Below are 16,818 nucleotides of genomic sequence, written 5' to 3'. Positions count from 1 at the left end.
GGCAGTGTGCGTGGGGCAGTGTGCGTGGGGCAGTGTGTGTGGGGCAGTGTGCGTGTGGGGCAGTGTGTGTGGGGCAGTGTGCGTGGGGCAGTGTGTGTGGGGCAGTGTGCGTGGGGCAGTGTGCGTGGGGCAGTGTGCGTGAGAGGTCCAACACCCTGTCCCCTCTGTACGCAGGGACTACCGGGCCATCCCGGAGCTGGACCGGTACGAGGCGGAGGGTCTGGACGAGGACGCCGACCTCTCGGAGCTCTCCCCAGGGGCGCGGGCGGCCGCTGAGGCAGCCCTGGACATGCGGGACCGGGAGGAGGGCCAGCGGGGGCGCATGAGGCGCGGCCTACTGTACGGTGAGTGAACAACCCCAACCTGAGAGAGGGAGGGCCTACTGTACGGTGAGAGAGAACAGAACAACCCCAACCTGAGAGAGGGAGGGCCTACTGTACGGTGAGCGAGAACAGAACAACCCCAATCTGAGAGAGGGAGGGGCCTGAGAGAGAGAGGGAGGGGCCTGAGAGAGAGAGGGAGGGGCCTGAGAGAGAGAGGGAGGGGCCTGAGAGAGAGGGAGGGGCCTGAGAGGGAGGGGCCTGAGAGAGAGGGGGAGGGAGGGGCCTGAGAGAGAGAGGGAGGGGCCTGATAGATAGATAGAGAGAGAGGGAGGGGCCTGAGAGAGAGGGAGGGGCCTGAGAGAGAGGGGGAGGGGCCTGAGAGAGAGGGGGAGGGGCCTGATAGATAGAGCGAGGGAGGGGCCTGATAGATGGAGAGAGGGAGGGGACTGAGAGAGAGGGAGGGGCCTGATAGAGAGAGAGGGAGGGGCCTGATAGAGAGAGAGGGAGGGAGGGGCCTGAGAGAGAGGGAGGGGCTTGATAGATAGAGGGGGAGGGAGGGGCCTGAGAGAGAGGGAGGGGCCTGATATAGATAGAGAGAGGGAGGGGCCTGAGAGAGAGAGGGAGGGGCCTGATAGATAGAGAGAGAGGGAGGGGCCTGAGAGAGAGAGGGGGAGGGGCCTGAGAGAGAGAGAGAGAGAGAGAGAGAGAGAGAGGGAGGGGCCTGAGAGAGGGGCCTGAGAGAGAAGGAGGGGCCTGAGAGAGAGAGGGGCCTGATAGATAGATAGAGAGGGAGGGGCCTGAGAGAGAGAGGGGCCTGATAGATAGATAGAGAGGGAGGGGCCTGAGAGAGAGGGGCCTGAGAGAGGGGCCTGAGAGGGGGAGGGAGGGGCCTGAGAGAGTGGGGGGGGGGGGGGGGGCTGCTGTCTGGTGAGTGAGCGGAACCTTCCAGAACAGCCCGCGTGCTCTCTGTGCGGCGGAAGTGGTCTTGCTCCCTCATGCCGTGGTGGCTGACGGGTGTTGACGGGCGCTGCTTCCCCTGCAGACAGCGAGGACGAGGACGAGGACCGGCCGGCGCGGAAGCGGCGCCTGGCGGAGCGGGCAGCGGAGGGGGCGGAGGGCGAGGACGAGGAGATGATCGAGAGCATCGAGAACCTGGAGGACATGAAGGGCCACAGCGTGCGCGAGTGGGTCTCCATGGCCGCGCCCCGCCTGGAGATCTACCACCGCTTCAAGAACTTCCTGCGCACGCACGTGGACGAGCACGGGCACAACGTCTTCAAGGAGAAGATCAGCGACATGTGCAAAGGTACTGTGGGCCGGGAGCTTCTGTCGGGGAAGTGAGGCGAAGTGAAGTGTTTATGAACTGAGTCCCGCTGTCCCTATTGCAAAATTCAGCACTGAATACTGAACAGAAGTGGTGTTGTGTGTAAATCTCAGTTCACCTACATTTGAACCCTGTCAGTCCCAAGAGAGCCATATGGCAAAAGCTGTGACACCAGACAGTAATGTGAAATTTCCAGTAAAGAGATGGGCCAGAACTGAGTATGACCCTCTTCTAGCATCAGCGTAACAAGAACAAAAAGAAAAGCTCAACCAAGGAACCATGATTGAAAAGCCTGAAAGGAAAACGCTTCTCCGTGAATCCAAAACAAACTAAAAACTAGTTCCTGCAGCCATCATCTCTACCATAACCAGTATCGCCTTTGCAAGGAATGAATTTTTCAGCTTTGTAGCAATGAAATCCATGCAATACCATAGTATCTTTTATTGTACCTATTAGTAAAATGATCATTTTGCTTGCAGTCTTATAGCCCATTAGGGAATTGCAGGATTGCATTGATTGCAGGATTCAATGCCCGAATATGCATGGTTTGCTATGTGCGGGTCGCTGGTCTGTTCTCCAGTGATTTGCTCATTTCCTCTGGTGCAGAGAACAAGGAGAGCCTGGTTGTGAACTACGAGGACCTGGCCGCCCGGGAGCACGTCCTGGCCTACTTCCTGCCCGAGGCGCCCACCGAGATGCTCAAGATCTTCGACGAGGCGGCCAAGGAGGTGGTGCTGGCCATGTACCCCAAATACGACCGCATCGCCCACGAGATCCACGTCCGCATCTGCAACCTGCCTCTAGTGGAGGAGCTGCGCTCCCTCAGGTACTGCGGGACAACTGGGCCGGGGGTTGGGGTTCTGGGGCGGGTTGGGGTTCTGGGGCGGGTTGGGGTTCTGGTTCTGGAGCGGGTTGGGGTTCTGGTTCTGGAGCGGGTTGGGGTTCTGGTTCTGGAGCGGGTTGGGGTTCTGGGGCGGGTTGGGGTTCTGGGGCGGGTTGGGGTTCTGGTTCTGGAGCGGGTTGGGGTTCTGGGGCCGGTTGGGGTTCTGGAGCGGGTTGGGGTTCTGGTTCTGGAGCGGGTTGGGGTTCTGGGGCAGGTTGGGGTTCTGGTTCTGGGGCGGGTTGGGGTTCTGGTTCTGGAGCGGGTTGGGGTTCTGGGGCGGGTTGGGGTTCTGGGGCAGGTTGGGGTTCTGGTTCTGGGGCGGGTTGGGGTTCTGGGGCGGGTTGGGGTTCTGGGGCAGGTTGGGGTTCTGGTTCTGGGGCGGGTTGGGGTTCTGGGGCGGGTTGGGGTTCTGGAGCGGGTTGGCGGGTTGGGACTCGGGTTGGCAGGGTAAAGCTCGGCCTCTTCCTGTCCTCCAGGCAGCTGCACCTGGACCAGCTGATCCGCACCAGCGGCGTGGTGACCAGCTGCACCGGCGTGCTGCCCCAGCTGGGCATGGTGAAGTACAACTGCAACAAGTGCAGCTTCATCCTGGGCCCCTTCTTCCAGTCCCAGAACCAGGAGGTCAAGCCTGGCTCCTGCCCCGAATGCCAGTCCTTCGGCCCCTTCGAGATCAACATGGAGCAGGTGAGTGTTCTCTGGGGCAGGTGTGGGCCGGCTGTGCGTGTGAGGCTGTGCGTGTGAGGCTGTGTGTGTGAGGCTGTGCGTGTGTGAGGCTGTGCGTGTGTGAGGCTGGGCTGTGCGTGTGTGAGGCCGTCTGTGGAACTGGGAGGGATTGGAGCGGGTGTGTGTGGAACTGTAGTTCAGTGTACTGTGCACTGTAGTTGACCACACGGTGCTCCTGGGCTGCGGGTCAGGCCCTGTGATCGTGGAGGCCTGTAAGAGTGCTCTCCTCCTCCCTGTCTCAGACCGTGTACCAGAACTACCAGCGCATCACGCTCCAGGAGAGCCCGGGCAAGGTGGCCGCCGGCCGTCTGCCGCGCTCCAAGGACGCCATCCTGCTGGCCGACCTGGTGGACAGCTGCAAGCCCGGGGACGAGATCGTGAGTTTGGGGTGGCTGCCGTCGGCCTCAGCGGGGGGGTATTAACCAGCCCTGTGCCCCTGAGCCTGGTTACCCGCTGTGCAACAGGGATGGGAGCTTGAGTTTGGTGTCGGGTTCTGAACGGCACAAGCTTGTGTGGAAGAGTCATGGCTCACAGCATGTCCACCATAAGATGTGTTGGGTACTCGTGCAATACCTGTGATATTTGTGATACCCGTTAAAGGTGCAAAAAAAAAAAAAAAAAGACTTTAGTGCATTATAGGCCTACATGTTTTAAATATCGCGGGTGTGTATTTGGATCAAATGTCTGCCAATTTAACATCAGTCAAGTCGACTCCCCGCCCACCGGAAGTGCTGAAGTGCTGCTTCACTCATGTATAGGTCATGTCCTGGAAGCCTGTGCTCCTCTCATGTCCATTTCAGCGTGACTTCACAGGCTGTATGTCCCTCCCACCTTTTTCACCAATCAGGAGCTGACGGGGATTTACAGCAACAACTACGACGGCTCGCTGAACATGGCCAATGGCTTCCCGGTGTTCGCCACGGTGATCATGGCCAATCACATCGCGCGGAAGGACGAGGGCGTGGCCGTGGCTGAGCTCACAGACGAGGATGTGAAGGCCATCGTGGCTCTGTCCAAGGACGAGCGCATCGGGGAGAGGGTGAGTGCGTCACCGCGACGAAATATAGAGGCGCCGGAAAAGGTTCAGAGAAGGGCAACCAGATTGATTTCATGTGTAAACGATAAGAGTTCTGAGGATAGATTTAAGATGCTTAATCTATTTAAGCTTAGTAAAAGGAGATCTATGGGGGGTTAGATTGAGGCTTTTAATTAAATTCAAGGGTTAAACAAAGTGAACTACAGGGCAGTTCCTCAGGGTGAGTTTGGTTAGCCGAACAAGAGGGCATAAATGGAAATTGGCAAAATATTGGGGGGTTTGATATGGTGTGGTAGGAAAAGGCGACCATTGCTGGTCTGTGAATGACCTGTTCTCGCCGTTATTTTATGTCATGAGTTATCGAGGAGAAAGTGAGTGTATAACTGTCCAAAGACGAGCATTTCGGGGAAAGGCGAGTGTGGGTTTGTACAGAGTGACAGACTCACCCCCTCCCGAGACACTCGTTCTTGGACAGAGACTTGCGTAGTCTGTGGAATTGGGAACAGTCACATCCCTGTGTCTTCAGTAGCCTAATTCTAATTAATTTTTCTCATTGTGTGCCCCAATTCAGATCTTTGCCAGCATTGCACCCTCGATCTACGGCCACGAGGACATTAAGAGGGGCCTGGCCCTGGCTCTGTTTGGAGGGGAGCCCAAGAACCCAGGTAGGTCTCTAGAGCTGGCTGCTCTTTGTGAAAATGTTAAATTATTCCAGGCACTATTGTGTAAATTGGAGACAAAGTAAAGTGATTTTATTGGGAGTTATTTACATTGAAAGCGTGTAGCCCCTTCCTCGCATTAGCTCGACACTGACTTTGCGGTGTGAGCACCAGGTTATGTGCTATTATGGGATTGCTAGACTACGCCCTTGTGGCTTGACCTTCCCCCTCCAGTGGTGCTGGGTATTCAGCATTCAAGGCTTGTCATACTCTGTAACCATCTCCCTGTGTAACTCCGGAAAAGCGCCCAGCTAGCTAGTGTATTTACGCTCTACACCCGGTTATGGAATCGGGGGTTATGGGGTTGCTGCATTCGGGTGGGCGGCTGTGATGTGGTTCTGCGGGCGCGCAGAAGGCCCTCTGAGTTAACGGCGTGCTCGTTGTTGGCTGTAAGCAGAAGGCCCTGTGAGTTAACGGCGTGCTCGTTGTTGGCTGTAAGCAGAAGGCCCTCTGAGTTAACGGCGTGCTCGTTGTTGGCTGTAAGCAGAAGGCCCTGTGAGTTAACGGCGTGCTCGTTGTTGGCTGTAAGCAGAAGGCCCTCTGAGTTAACGGCGTGCTCGTTGTTGGCTGTAAGCAGAAGGCCCTGTGAGTTAACGGCGTGCTCGTTGTTGGCTGTAAGCAGAAGGCCCTGTGAGTTAACGGCGTGCTCGTTGTTGGCTGTAAGCAGAAGGCCCTGTGAGTTAACGGCGTGCTCGTTGTTGGCTGTAAGCAGAAGGCCCTGTGAGTTAACGGCGTGCTCGTTGTTGGCTGTAAGCAGAAGGCCCTGTGAGTTAACGGCGTGCTCGTTGTTGGCTGTAAGCAGAAGGCCCTGTGAGTTAACGGCGTGCTCGTTGTTGGCTGTAAGCAGAAGGCCCTCTGAGTTAACGGCGTGCTCGTTGTTGGCTGTAAGCAGAAGGCCCTGTGAGTTAACGGCGTGCTCGTTGTGCCGCAGGCGGGAAGCACAAGGTGCGCGGCGACATCAACGTGCTGCTGTGTGGGGACCCCGGCACGGCCAAGTCCCAGTTCCTCAAGTACGTGGAGAAGGTGGCGAGCCGGGCGGTGTTCACCACGGGGCAGGGCGCCTCGGCCGTGGGGCTGACGGCCTACGTGCAGCGACACCCCGTCACCCGCGAGTGGACCCTGGAGGCCGGCGCGCTGGTGCTCGCCGACCGCGGCGTCTGCATGATCGACGAGTTCGACAAGGTGAGCGACCGGGGACCGCACTGCGCTACTCAACCCCACGTCCTGAGCGCTACTCAACCCCACGTCCTGCACAGTGTCTGCAGCGCTACTCAACCCCACGTCCTGAGCGCTACTCAACCCCACGTCCTGCACAGTGTCTGCAGCGCTACTCAACCCCACGTCCTGAGCGCTACTCAACCCCACGTCCTGCACAGTGTCTGCAGCGCTACTCAACCCCACATCCTGAGCACTGCTCAACCCCACATCCTGAGCGCTGCTCAACCCCACATCCTGAGCGCTGCTCAACCCCACATCCTGAGCGCTACTCAACCCCACATCCTGAGCGCTGCTCAACCCCACATCCTGAGCGCTACTCAACCCCACATCCTGAGCGCTGCTCAACCCCACATCCTGAGCGCTACTCAACCCCACATCCTGAGCGCTGCTCAACCCCACATCCTGAGCGCTACTCAACCCCACATCCTGAGCGCTGCTCAACCCCACGTCCTGAGCGCTACTCAACCCCACGTCCTGCAGTGTCTGCAGTGCTACTCAACCCCATGTCCTGCGGGCCGCAGTGTCTGCCAGCGTTTGCCTCAACCGCGTGCTACACCCCCTGACTTCACTAATTAATTTACTAATTAAGCAGGTAAACTGAAATCAGGGTGTAGCCCACGGTTGGAGCGGATGCGTGCGGACACTGCAAGCCTGCAGGACGTGGAGTTGAGTAGCGCTGGGGTAGAGCAGCAGGCAGTCACGCAAAAGATTTTGCGCCCCTCTGACTGAAATGTGTGAATGTGCGCATGGCTGTACTCGGTTCAGAAAGTTAAGCACGAGCAAGTCCATATCTGTGTTGTGAGTTTTTATTGTGAAATAATTCTTCTTTAGCTGTATTTTTCTGTAGTGTGGTTTACACTGTGTGCTCTACATAATGAAAACTTCAACTTTGTTGACCGTTTTCTTCAATCCTCACTTCCCCAGTTTTTCTGAAGTGTTTAGAACTGTAAGCTTTTGTGGAGAAATTAGTTAGTAGGACATGGAGGTCCTTAGCCCACTGAGATCTTCAGACGCAGTGTTTGCACCCGATGCATTAACCCTTTGAGTCCCATGAGTGCACTCAAGTGTAACCATCTCCGTAAATCCCTCTCCACCTTACACCCTTTCATCCAATCACAATGACTGTTCTACGATTGTTTTAAGCCCGTTTTAAAACCCAGCCAAATTGCCTTGGGATTTGGGTGGAGCCACTTCACACCTGGCTTGCGCACTGAAAGGTTTAAGGCGTTCTGGGATGCGATGGAGGAGGGTGCATTGTGGGATACTGACGCAGTGTGTGTGGCTCTGCAGATGAATGACCAGGACAGGACCAGCATCCACGAGGCCATGGAGCAGCAGAGCATCTCCATCTCCAAGGCCGGCATCGTCACCTCCCTGCAGGCCCGCTGCACCGTCATCGCTGCGGCCAATCCTATCGGTACGCCTCTCCCTGGCCTCTCCCTGGCCTCTCCCTGGCCTCTCCCTGGCCTCTCCCTGGCCTCTCCCCGGCCTCTCCCCGGCCTCTCCCTGCCTCTCCCTGCCTCTCCCTGGCCTCTCCCTGGCCTCTCCCTGGCCTCTCCCTGACCTCTCCCTGACCTCTCCCTGACCTCTCCCTGCCCTCTCCCTGCCCTCTCCCTGCCCTCTCCCTGACTTCTCCCTGACTTCTCCCTGACCTCTCCCTGACTTCTCCCTGACTTCTCCCTGACCTCTCCCTGCTCCCTGCCCTCTCCCTGCCCTCTCCCTGACCGTCTCCCTGACCGTTTCCCTGACGTCCACGTCAGCCTCCATTAGACTAAAGCTTGACTACTTTGTTGTGTAGTGTAGTTGCGCACCATTAGAATTTTTTTAGGTCGCAAACAGTCATACTTTGTCACATACTGTTCATTGGACAGCCAGAAGGAATACTGAAATTCATTGTTGTGGATAGGCTGTTGCATCTTGTTACCGTAGAGACAACCTAAGAACCATCTTAGACCTTCGCTGAAGTAAAAATGTGGAAACTTGTGCGACACTCTCATACGACACTTGTTGCATCGTGCGACTGTTTTAATCGGCCTTGAGGATGTGATCCATCCCATAATCCCCTCCCCCTCTTCCTGCTCTCCACATCTCAGGTGGCCGCTATGACCCCTCTCTGACCTTCTCGGAGAACGTGGACCTGACCGAGCCCATTGTTTCCCGTTTCGATGTTCTGTGCGTGGTTCGAGACACGGTGGACCCAGTGCAGGTATGGCAGCTCGTTCTGTCCCGCCCTAGGGGGGGTAGTAGTAGTTCACAAAACTGGCATACTGGGTAAGCCAGACTTCTGCACTGAGTAGAACCCGGAACGGCCATTTTTACTTTAGTCCATGTTCCATATTTGAGGGGGTTCCAGGTTTTCCTCAGTGCGGAAGTCAAGCGTAATTGCCAGAGTTCGCCAGCTTTGTAAAATGCCACCCAGGCTGTTTCCTGCCACAGGGAACCGTGTGTTTCAGCGACATTGCCCATGTTCCTTAAAATGCTGTTAATGCTGTTAATTGGATGTAAAGCACAAAGAACAACATGCACAACTCCGACTGGCAACATCCGCTTAAAAATAACCTCCGCCCTCCTTCGCCCGTTTGCCTGGGACAGGACGAGATGCTTGCTCGTTTTGTGGTGGGCAGCCACATCAAGCATCACCCTAGCAACAGGGAAGGGGGCATGGCCAGCCTGGAGGAGGTGGTGCTGCCCAACACGTCCGACGTGCCGGCCGTCCCGCAGGAGCTGCTGAGGAAGTACATCATGTACGCCAAGGAGCGCGTGCGGCCCAAACTCAACCAGATGGACCAGGACAAGGTGGCGCGCATCTACAGCGACCTGCGCAAGGAGTCCATGGTGAGCCCTGCAGCGCCAGGGGCCCCCAGCACCAGAGGCCCACAGCCTCCATCTTACAGCCCAGGGCCCTCCCCACAGCCTCCATCTTACAGCCCAGAGCCCTCCCCACAGCCTCCATCTTACAGCCCAGGGCCCTCCCCACAGCCTCCATCTTACAGCCCCAGGGCCCTGCCCACAGCCTCCATCTTACAGCCCAGAGCCCTCCCCACAGCCTCCATCTTACAGCCCAGGGCCCCAGGGCCCTGCCCACAGCCTCCATCTTACAGCCCAGGGACCTCCCCACAGCCTCCATCTTACAGCCCAGGGCCCTCCCCACAGCCTCCATCTTACAGCCCAGGGCCCTCCCCACAGCCTCCATCTTACAGCCCAGAGCCCTCCCCACAGCCTCCATCTTACAGCCCAGAGCCCTGCACACAGCCTCCATCTTACAGCCCAGGGCCCTGCCCACAGCCTCCATCTTACAGCCCAGAGCCCTCCCCACAGCCTCCATCTTACAGCCCAGAGCCCTCCCCACAGCCTCCATCTTACAGCCCCAGGGCCCTCCCCACAGCCTCCATCTTACAACCCAGAGCCCTGACCACAGCCTCCATCTTACAGCCCAGGGCCCCAGGGCCCTCCCCACAGCCTCCATCTTACAGCCCAGAGCCCTCCCCACAGCCTCCATTTTACAGCCCAGGGCCCTGCCCGTGGTCAGGCTGCTCATCTTTCAGTGTATCGCCATTAAGTTACTCTGTCAACACAAGGAGGGATTTGAAGTTGAGGTTTGGAATTGAACACCCTGAAATAACCACTAAGTTATCTTATTAATTAGCTTAATTTAAAATGGAATTCTGATATTAGGAGTGTGTAAATGAACTTTTGTGACTACACAGATCACTAAATCTACCAAAACTGAAATTCGATGGAACCTTTAGAATGAATATTGGTGCCCTCTTCTGGTCACCAGCGTGGCTGCAGGCAGTCTTCACAAGCGATTTGGTTACAGTGGTGATGTGGACCAGGGAATACAAATGGACATTGTAATTTGGGGAGGGGAAACAGTGGGGTTTTAAAATTGATTCCTAAAAAAGGAACATTAAAATCCGAGGTTCTACAAGGTGAGGGACCAGCATTTTCTCTAAAGCGCTGGGATTGTTTACGCAAACTGGAGATCCTTCCCATGGGCTGTAAAATGTCAGTGCTGGTTGGGTAAAGGCTGTAAAATGTCAGTGCTGGTTGGGTAAAGGCTGTAAAATGTCAGTGCTGGTTGGGTAAAGGCTGTAAAATGTCAGTGCTGGTTGGGTAAAGGCTGTAAAATGTCAGTGTTGGCTGGATAAAGGCTGTAATATAAGTGCCGGTTGGGTAAAGGCTGTAAAATGTCAGTGTTGGCTGGGTAAAGGGTGTAAAATGTCAGTGTTGGCTGGGTAAAGGATGTAAAATGTCAGTGCTGGTTTGGTAAAGGGTGTAAAATGTCAGTGCCGGTTGGGTAAAGGGTGTAAAATGTCAGTGTTGGCTGGGTAAAAGGTGTAAAATGTCAGTGCTGGTTGGGTAAAGGGTGTAAAATGTCAGTGTTGGCTGGGTAAAAGGTGTAAAATGTCAGTGTCGGCTGGGTAAAAGGTGTAAAATGTCAGTGTTGGCTGGGTAAAGGGTGTAAAATGTCAGTGTTGGCTGGGTAAAGGATGTAAAATGTCAGTGCTGGTTTGGTAAAGGGTGTAAAATGTCAGTGCCGGTTGGGTAAAGGGTGTAAAATGTCAGTGTTGGCTGGGTAAAAGGTGTAAAATGTCAGTGCTGGTTGGGTAAAGGGTGTAAAATGTCAGTGTTGGCTGGGTAAAAGGTGTAAAATGTCAGTGTCGGCTGGGTAAAGGGTGTAAAATGTCAGTTTTGGCTGGGTAAAGGGTGTAAAATGTCTGTGTGCTCACGTTGTGTTTCCTTGTCGGCGGACGGTTAGGCCACCGGCAGCATCCCCATCACGGTGCGGCACATCGAGTCCATGATCCGCTTGGCGGAGGCCCACGCCCGCATGCACCTGCGTGACTACGTGCTGGAGGACGACGTGAACATGGCCATCCGCGTGATGCTGGAGAGCTTCATCGACACGCAGAAGTTCAGCGTGATGAGGAGCATGAGGAAGGTGCGCTTCTGCTGCTCTGGGCCCCCTGAACGGGCTCTCTGCCCCCTGAACAAGCTCTCTGCTCCCTGAACGGGCTCTCTGCCCCCTGAACGGGCTCTCTGCTCCCTGAACGGGCTCTCTGCCCCCTGAACGGGCTCTCTGCTCTCTGCTCCCTGAACAAGCTCTCTGCCCCCTGAACGGGCTCTCTGCCCCCTGAACGGGCTCTCTGCTCCCTGAACTGGCTCTCTGCCCCCTGAACGGGCTCTCTGCCCCCTGAACGGGCTCTCTGCCCCCTGAACGGGCTCTCTGCCCCCTGAACGGGCTCTCTGCCCCCTGAACGGGCTCTCTGCCCCCTGAACGGGCTCTCTGCCCCCTGAACGGGCTCTCTGCTCCCTGAACGGGCTCTCTGCCCCCTGAACGGGCTCTCTGCTCCCTGAACGGGCTCTCTGCCCCCTGAACGGGCTCTCTGCCCCCTGAACGGGCTCTCTGCCCCCTGAACGGGCTCTCTGCTCCCTGAACGGGCTCTCTGCTCCCTGAACGGGCTCTCTGCTCCCTGAACGGGCTCTCTGCCCCCTGAACGGGCTCTCTGCTCCCTGAACGGGCTCTCTGCTCCCTGAACGGGCTCTCTGCTCCCTGAACGGGCTCTCTGCCCCTCTGCCCCCTGAACGGGCTCTCTGCCCCTCTGCCCCCTGAACGGGCTCTCTGCCCCCTGAACGGGCTCTCTGCTCCCTGAACGGGCTCTCTGCTCCCTGAACGGGCTCTCTGCCCCCTGAACGGGCTCTCTGCCCCCTGAACGGGCTCTCTGCTCCCTGAACTGGCTCTCTGCTCCCTGAACTGGCTCTCTGCCCCCTGAACGGGCTCTCTGCCCCCTGAACGGGCTCTCTGCTCCCTGAACTGGCTCTCTGCCCCCTGAACGGGCTCTCTGCCCCCTGAACGGGCTCTCTGCCCCCTGAACGGGCTCTCTGCTCCCTGAACGGGCTCTCTGCTCCCTGAACGGGCTCTCTGCTCCCTGAACTGGCTCTCTGCCCCCTGAACGGGCTCTCTGCCCCCTGAACGGGCTCTCTGCCCCCTGAACGGGCTCTCTGCTCCCTGAACGGGCTCTCTGCTCCCTGAACGGGCTCTCTGCCCCCTGAACGGGCTCTCTGCTCCCTGAACTGGCTCTCTGCCCCCTGAACGGGCTCTCTGCTCCCTGAACGGGCTCTCTGCTCCCTGAACTGGCTCTCTGCCCCCTGAACGGGCTCTCTGCCCCCTGAACGGGCTCTCTGCCCCCTGAACGGGCTCTCTGCTCCCTGAACGGGCTCTCTGCTCCCTGAACGGGCTCTCTGCTCCCTGAACGGGCTCTCTGCCCCCTGAACGGGCTCTCTGCTCCCTGAACGGGCTCTCTGCCCCCTGAACTGGCTCTCTGCCCCTCTGCCCCCTGAACGGGCTCTCTGCTCCCTGAACGGGCTCTCTGCCCCCTGAATGGGTCCCTCTGCTCCTCCTGCCTCTCTGCTCCTCCTGCCTTTCAGCCTGCTGTCTTTAGATGTGTTGACCTGACTCCATTACTATACACTGGAAAAGCCATCTTTTTTGATTCGTATTTATTTATTCTTTTACGACCGTCAAGTCCAGCATTGCTTTCGGTACCCTTTTTAGCGCTGACCCCAAAGATTCCAGGTTTCTGAAAAATTCGGAAAAACTTTTTGCTGCCCACAGTGAAACTTGATTCTTATGTAATATCAATATGTTCCATGTGCCACACAACATGCAGTGTCACAGTGCAGAGCAAGACTGAAATCGCATGCATAAACGTGCCTTCATACATTTGTTACGCTTGGGTAAATGGGATTTAATGTTTAGCTTATTGTATCCGTGTCTGTTTATCGCCGCGTACAGTGCAGTCATCCGTGTGGCCTTGCGTGCGCTCTTGCGTGCGCTCTTGCGTGCGTGTGCCTAACACGCATCCTCCTCTTGCAGACCTTCGCGCGATACCTGGCCTTCAGGAGGGACAACAACGAGCTCCTGCTCTTCATCCTCAAGCAGCTGGTGTGTGAGCAGGTGGCCTATCAGCGCAACCGCTACGGGGCCCAGCAGGACACCATCGAGATCCCGGAGAAGGACCTGGCCGACAAGGTGCCACTCGCCTGTCCGAACCGCTGCACCACCGCGCCTCGACCCGACTCGCTTCCTCCCTGGTTTCCCCCGTTATTGCAGATTTATCTCGCTGAATGGGTTCACATATTTAGACCGGGGGGGGGGGGGGGATATTTAAAAAAATCTATATATGTATGCATTTTATGAAAAAGGATATCAAACACCCATACAACCCTGATGAAATAAGTAATTGGTTGAAGTCAGGACTTTGACTAGGCGACTCCAAAACCTTGCTTTTGTGTTTTGGATCGTTGACCCAGTTACACTTTAGCTTCAGCTCACGGGTCGATGACTGAGCAGAATTAACGGTTTTATAAGTAATGGTGAGTCGTCCCAGGTCCTGAGGCCGAAAGCGTTCCCACGCCATCACACTGCCGCCACCATGGGACAGTCGCTATGGTGTGCTGACTGAAAGGCTGTGTGTCCTTTGTGCCAGACATTTTTCAGGCCACCCACTCCTGGGAAGATTAAACACTGTTCCAAGTGTTCTCATTTTGGAGATGATGGCTGCAGCACAATCTGTTAAATTTCACACTTTCCTGTGCCACTTCCACTGGGGGGAATCCCTTTAGAAACCGGAGGTTGTGCATTGGCTGTTTGGAGTGTGGTCCAGTCCATAAGAAATGCAAGTGAAGAACGCAGTATCAGGCCCTAGGCCGAGTCCACTAGACTTTGTGCAGTGAAATTTCCCAGAATGCAGTACTGTTCCAGCCACCATCTGTGGGCGTGCTTTATTTGATCTTCAGAGGATATACACTCACCCAGCACTTTATTAGGAACATTTTTATTACTTATTTGTGGGATTATCTAATCAGCCAATGGTGTGGCAGCAGTGCAGTGCATACAATCACGTAGATACGGGTCAGAAGCTTCAGTTAATGTTCACATCAACCATCAGAATGGGGGAAAACGTGATCTAAGTGACTTTGACCGTGGAATGATTGTTGGTGGCACACAGGGTGGTTTGAGTATTTCAAACTGCTGATCTCCTGGGATTTTCACGCATATATATATATATAACCTGTATTTGACTAGAAAGTCACATTGAGATTAAAACCTCTTACAAATGAGACCTAGCCAAGACGGAGTCAAATAGCAGCATAACAAAACTGTACTATCCATAAGTATGTAGGTATAGTATCTAGAGTTTGCAAAGAATGGTGCAAAAAACAAAAAATAATCCAGTGAGCAGCAGTTCTGCAGACGGCTTGTCAATTAGCCATCGGAGGAGAAGGGCCAGACTGGTCAAAACTGACAGGAAGGTGACGGTAATGCAAATAACCACACATTACAACAGTGGTTTTCAGAAGAGCATCTCTGAACACACAATGCATCATAACTAAGTGGGTAGGCTACAGCAGTAGAAGTCTAAAAAGCCTAATAAAGTGCTCACTATGTGCATGTCATACTAGGGATGTAATGTTAATTTGAACATTTGCTTGCTGCATAGCCAGCACGCGCGTAGCAGTTCATCTGATAGCACATAGCCAGCAGATGAGCGGAGGAGCAGTTGGTGAGCAGTCTCTGCTCCTCCCGGTCAGTTCCAGTGTCTGCTCCTGTTCTTTTGGTGCTGCGTCACCTCCTCTCGAGGGAAGTCTGCACGTGACGTCTGCGATGCCAATATATTCAAAGTGTGCTGCCAATGACTCACACTTTGGTATGGTGGTCTCCCAGAGCCTTAGAAATAGCTTTGTAATCCTTTCCAAACTGATACGTTTAGCACAGGTGTAGATATGATGAGCTCAGTGTGACTGTGGTTTAGCACAGGTGTAGATATGAGCTCGGTGTTACTGTGGTTTAGCACAGTTGTAGATATGATGAGCTCAGTGTGACTGGTTTAGCACAGTTGTAGATATGAGCTCAGTGTTACTGTGGTTTAGCACAGTTGTAGATATGAGCTCAGTGTTACTGTGGTTTAGCACAGTTGTAGATATGGTGAGCTCAGTGTTACTGTGGTTTAGCACAGTTGTAGATATGAGCTCAGTGTTACTGTGGTTTAGCACAGTTGTAGATATGAGCTCAGTGTTACTGTGGTTTAGCACAGTTGTAGATATGAGCTCAGTGTTACTGTGGTTTAGCACAGTTGTAGATATGATGAGCTCAGTGTGACTGTGGTTTAGCACAGTTGTAGATATGAGCTCAGTGTTACTGTGGTTTAGCACCATTTGTTAATGCAGTGCTGTTTTCTTCCTGTTGTCTCAGGCCAGACAAATCAACATCCACAACATGTCTGCCTTCTACGACAGCGAGATCTTCCGCTCCAACAAGTTCTCTCATGACGCCAAGAAGAGACTCATCCTGCAGCAGTTTTGAATGGGCAATCTGTCTGCCGCTGCGGGCCTCTAGATGTGTATATATTTGTATATTTCGATCACCTCACGGTGATTGATCGTTATGGAGGAGGTGGGTGCCACAGTTCTCTCCTGGTGCCCAGACATGGTTTTCTTCCCCAGTGTTTCCTGAGTGTGCGATTAGGGATGATCAGCGCATTGCCTGTTAAATAACATGAATCTGTTTTTGTATTTTTGTATGTGGATTGTTCATAAAAAGCCCTGCGTCAAACGTGCTGAAGAAAATGCAGAATGTGTTATGCACACAGGTTGTCTGTTCGGTTCATTTGCATTTTAATAAACTCTTGAGTGGAGCCTTGAGAGAGTTAACTCGCTCCCTCCAGTGTTTGTCATGAATACGGTCACACCCAGCCTGCTCTGAGACTAACTGCAGTCAGAAGTGGACTCTTGCCTTAAACCTAGTGGAACCTCTGTGGCAGTCTTACAGAATGGGTTGAGTAGTTTACTTGGTGTCAATCTGTAATTTCTTTATATTAAAATAACATTTTTGATGCCTGCTGACAATAGCACTTTTGTAGCAATATCCATTCAATGCCTTTGTGTTCTTAAATTGCTGGTGTCGGGTCTGACAAAATATGCTACACCTTTATCTGAGAAAAATGATTGTACTGCTTCATTTCCAATTGATCTCTGGAGTGTGAACATAGTACCCATCAATGTCAGCAATTTTGCCAAATCCACCAAAACTGGAACATGAAGGATGGTCACCAACTAACCACAGTTACCTCCAAAAGTATTGGAACAGCAAGGTCAGTTCCTTTTTTTGTTTTTCTATACTCTGAGGACAGTTGAGGTCAAAAGATCTACGTTAAATGACTCATCCGAACTTCAGCTTTTATTACCTGCTATTTTTATCTAGATTAGTTAAACAATAAATTTGTACACATCACCTTTTGTATCAGACTGCCCAAGGTTTTGCCTGTGAAGACTGCATTTGTGTTAGAAAAGAGAAATCAACATGAAGACCAGAGGGTCCTTGGGAGGAAATGGGGTAAATCTATCAGCAACATCGCGCAAGCATTGGGGATAGCTTGTACAACAACTAAGAATGTACTTCAAAAGAAAAACCCCTGGGGTACTGAGCAACAGACATCGAACAGGTCGACCAAGGAAAATCGTGGTTCATGACCGAAACATTGTGAAAGGTGTGAAGAAAAACCCCAAAACATCAGTCAGTGATGTCA

The 16,818-nt window shown here is 54.1% G+C and overlaps 1 protein-coding gene across 2 annotated transcripts in view; it reads left to right on the top strand.

Annotated features, from left to right (window-relative positions):
- The window catches only part of mcm2 (minichromosome maintenance complex component 2), a 20,003-nt gene extending 3,862 nt beyond the window's left edge, over nucleotides 1-16,141 (top strand). For both annotated transcript variants that reach the window (XM_061219908.1, XM_061219907.1), the window contains exons 3-16: nucleotides 175-344; nucleotides 1,366-1,629; nucleotides 2,254-2,473; nucleotides 3,007-3,214; nucleotides 3,496-3,630; nucleotides 4,101-4,292; nucleotides 4,861-4,954; nucleotides 5,940-6,190; nucleotides 7,517-7,643; nucleotides 8,320-8,432; nucleotides 8,819-9,061; nucleotides 10,989-11,171; nucleotides 13,107-13,262; nucleotides 15,486-16,141. In XM_061219908.1, coding sequence (XP_061075892.1) covers nucleotides 175-344; nucleotides 1,366-1,629; nucleotides 2,254-2,473; nucleotides 3,007-3,214; nucleotides 3,496-3,630; nucleotides 4,101-4,292; nucleotides 4,861-4,954; nucleotides 5,940-6,190; nucleotides 7,517-7,643; nucleotides 8,320-8,432; nucleotides 8,819-9,061; nucleotides 10,989-11,171; nucleotides 13,107-13,262; nucleotides 15,486-15,596 — 2,467 coding nt within the window. In that variant the 3' untranslated portion in view covers nucleotides 15,597-16,141. The remainder of the gene's footprint in view (nucleotides 1-174; nucleotides 345-1,365; nucleotides 1,630-2,253; nucleotides 2,474-3,006; nucleotides 3,215-3,495; nucleotides 3,631-4,100; nucleotides 4,293-4,860; nucleotides 4,955-5,939; nucleotides 6,191-7,516; nucleotides 7,644-8,319; nucleotides 8,433-8,818; nucleotides 9,062-10,988; nucleotides 11,172-13,106; nucleotides 13,263-15,485) is intronic.
- Nucleotides 16,142-16,818: the final 677 nt, after the last annotated feature.

Source organism: Conger conger, chromosome 14, assembly GCF_963514075.1.
Source record: "Conger conger chromosome 14, fConCon1.1, whole genome shotgun sequence".
NCBI classification, from domain to species: domain Eukaryota; kingdom Metazoa; phylum Chordata; class Actinopteri; order Anguilliformes; family Congridae; genus Conger; species Conger conger.
This window is presented reverse-complemented; position numbering and strand designations above follow the sequence as displayed.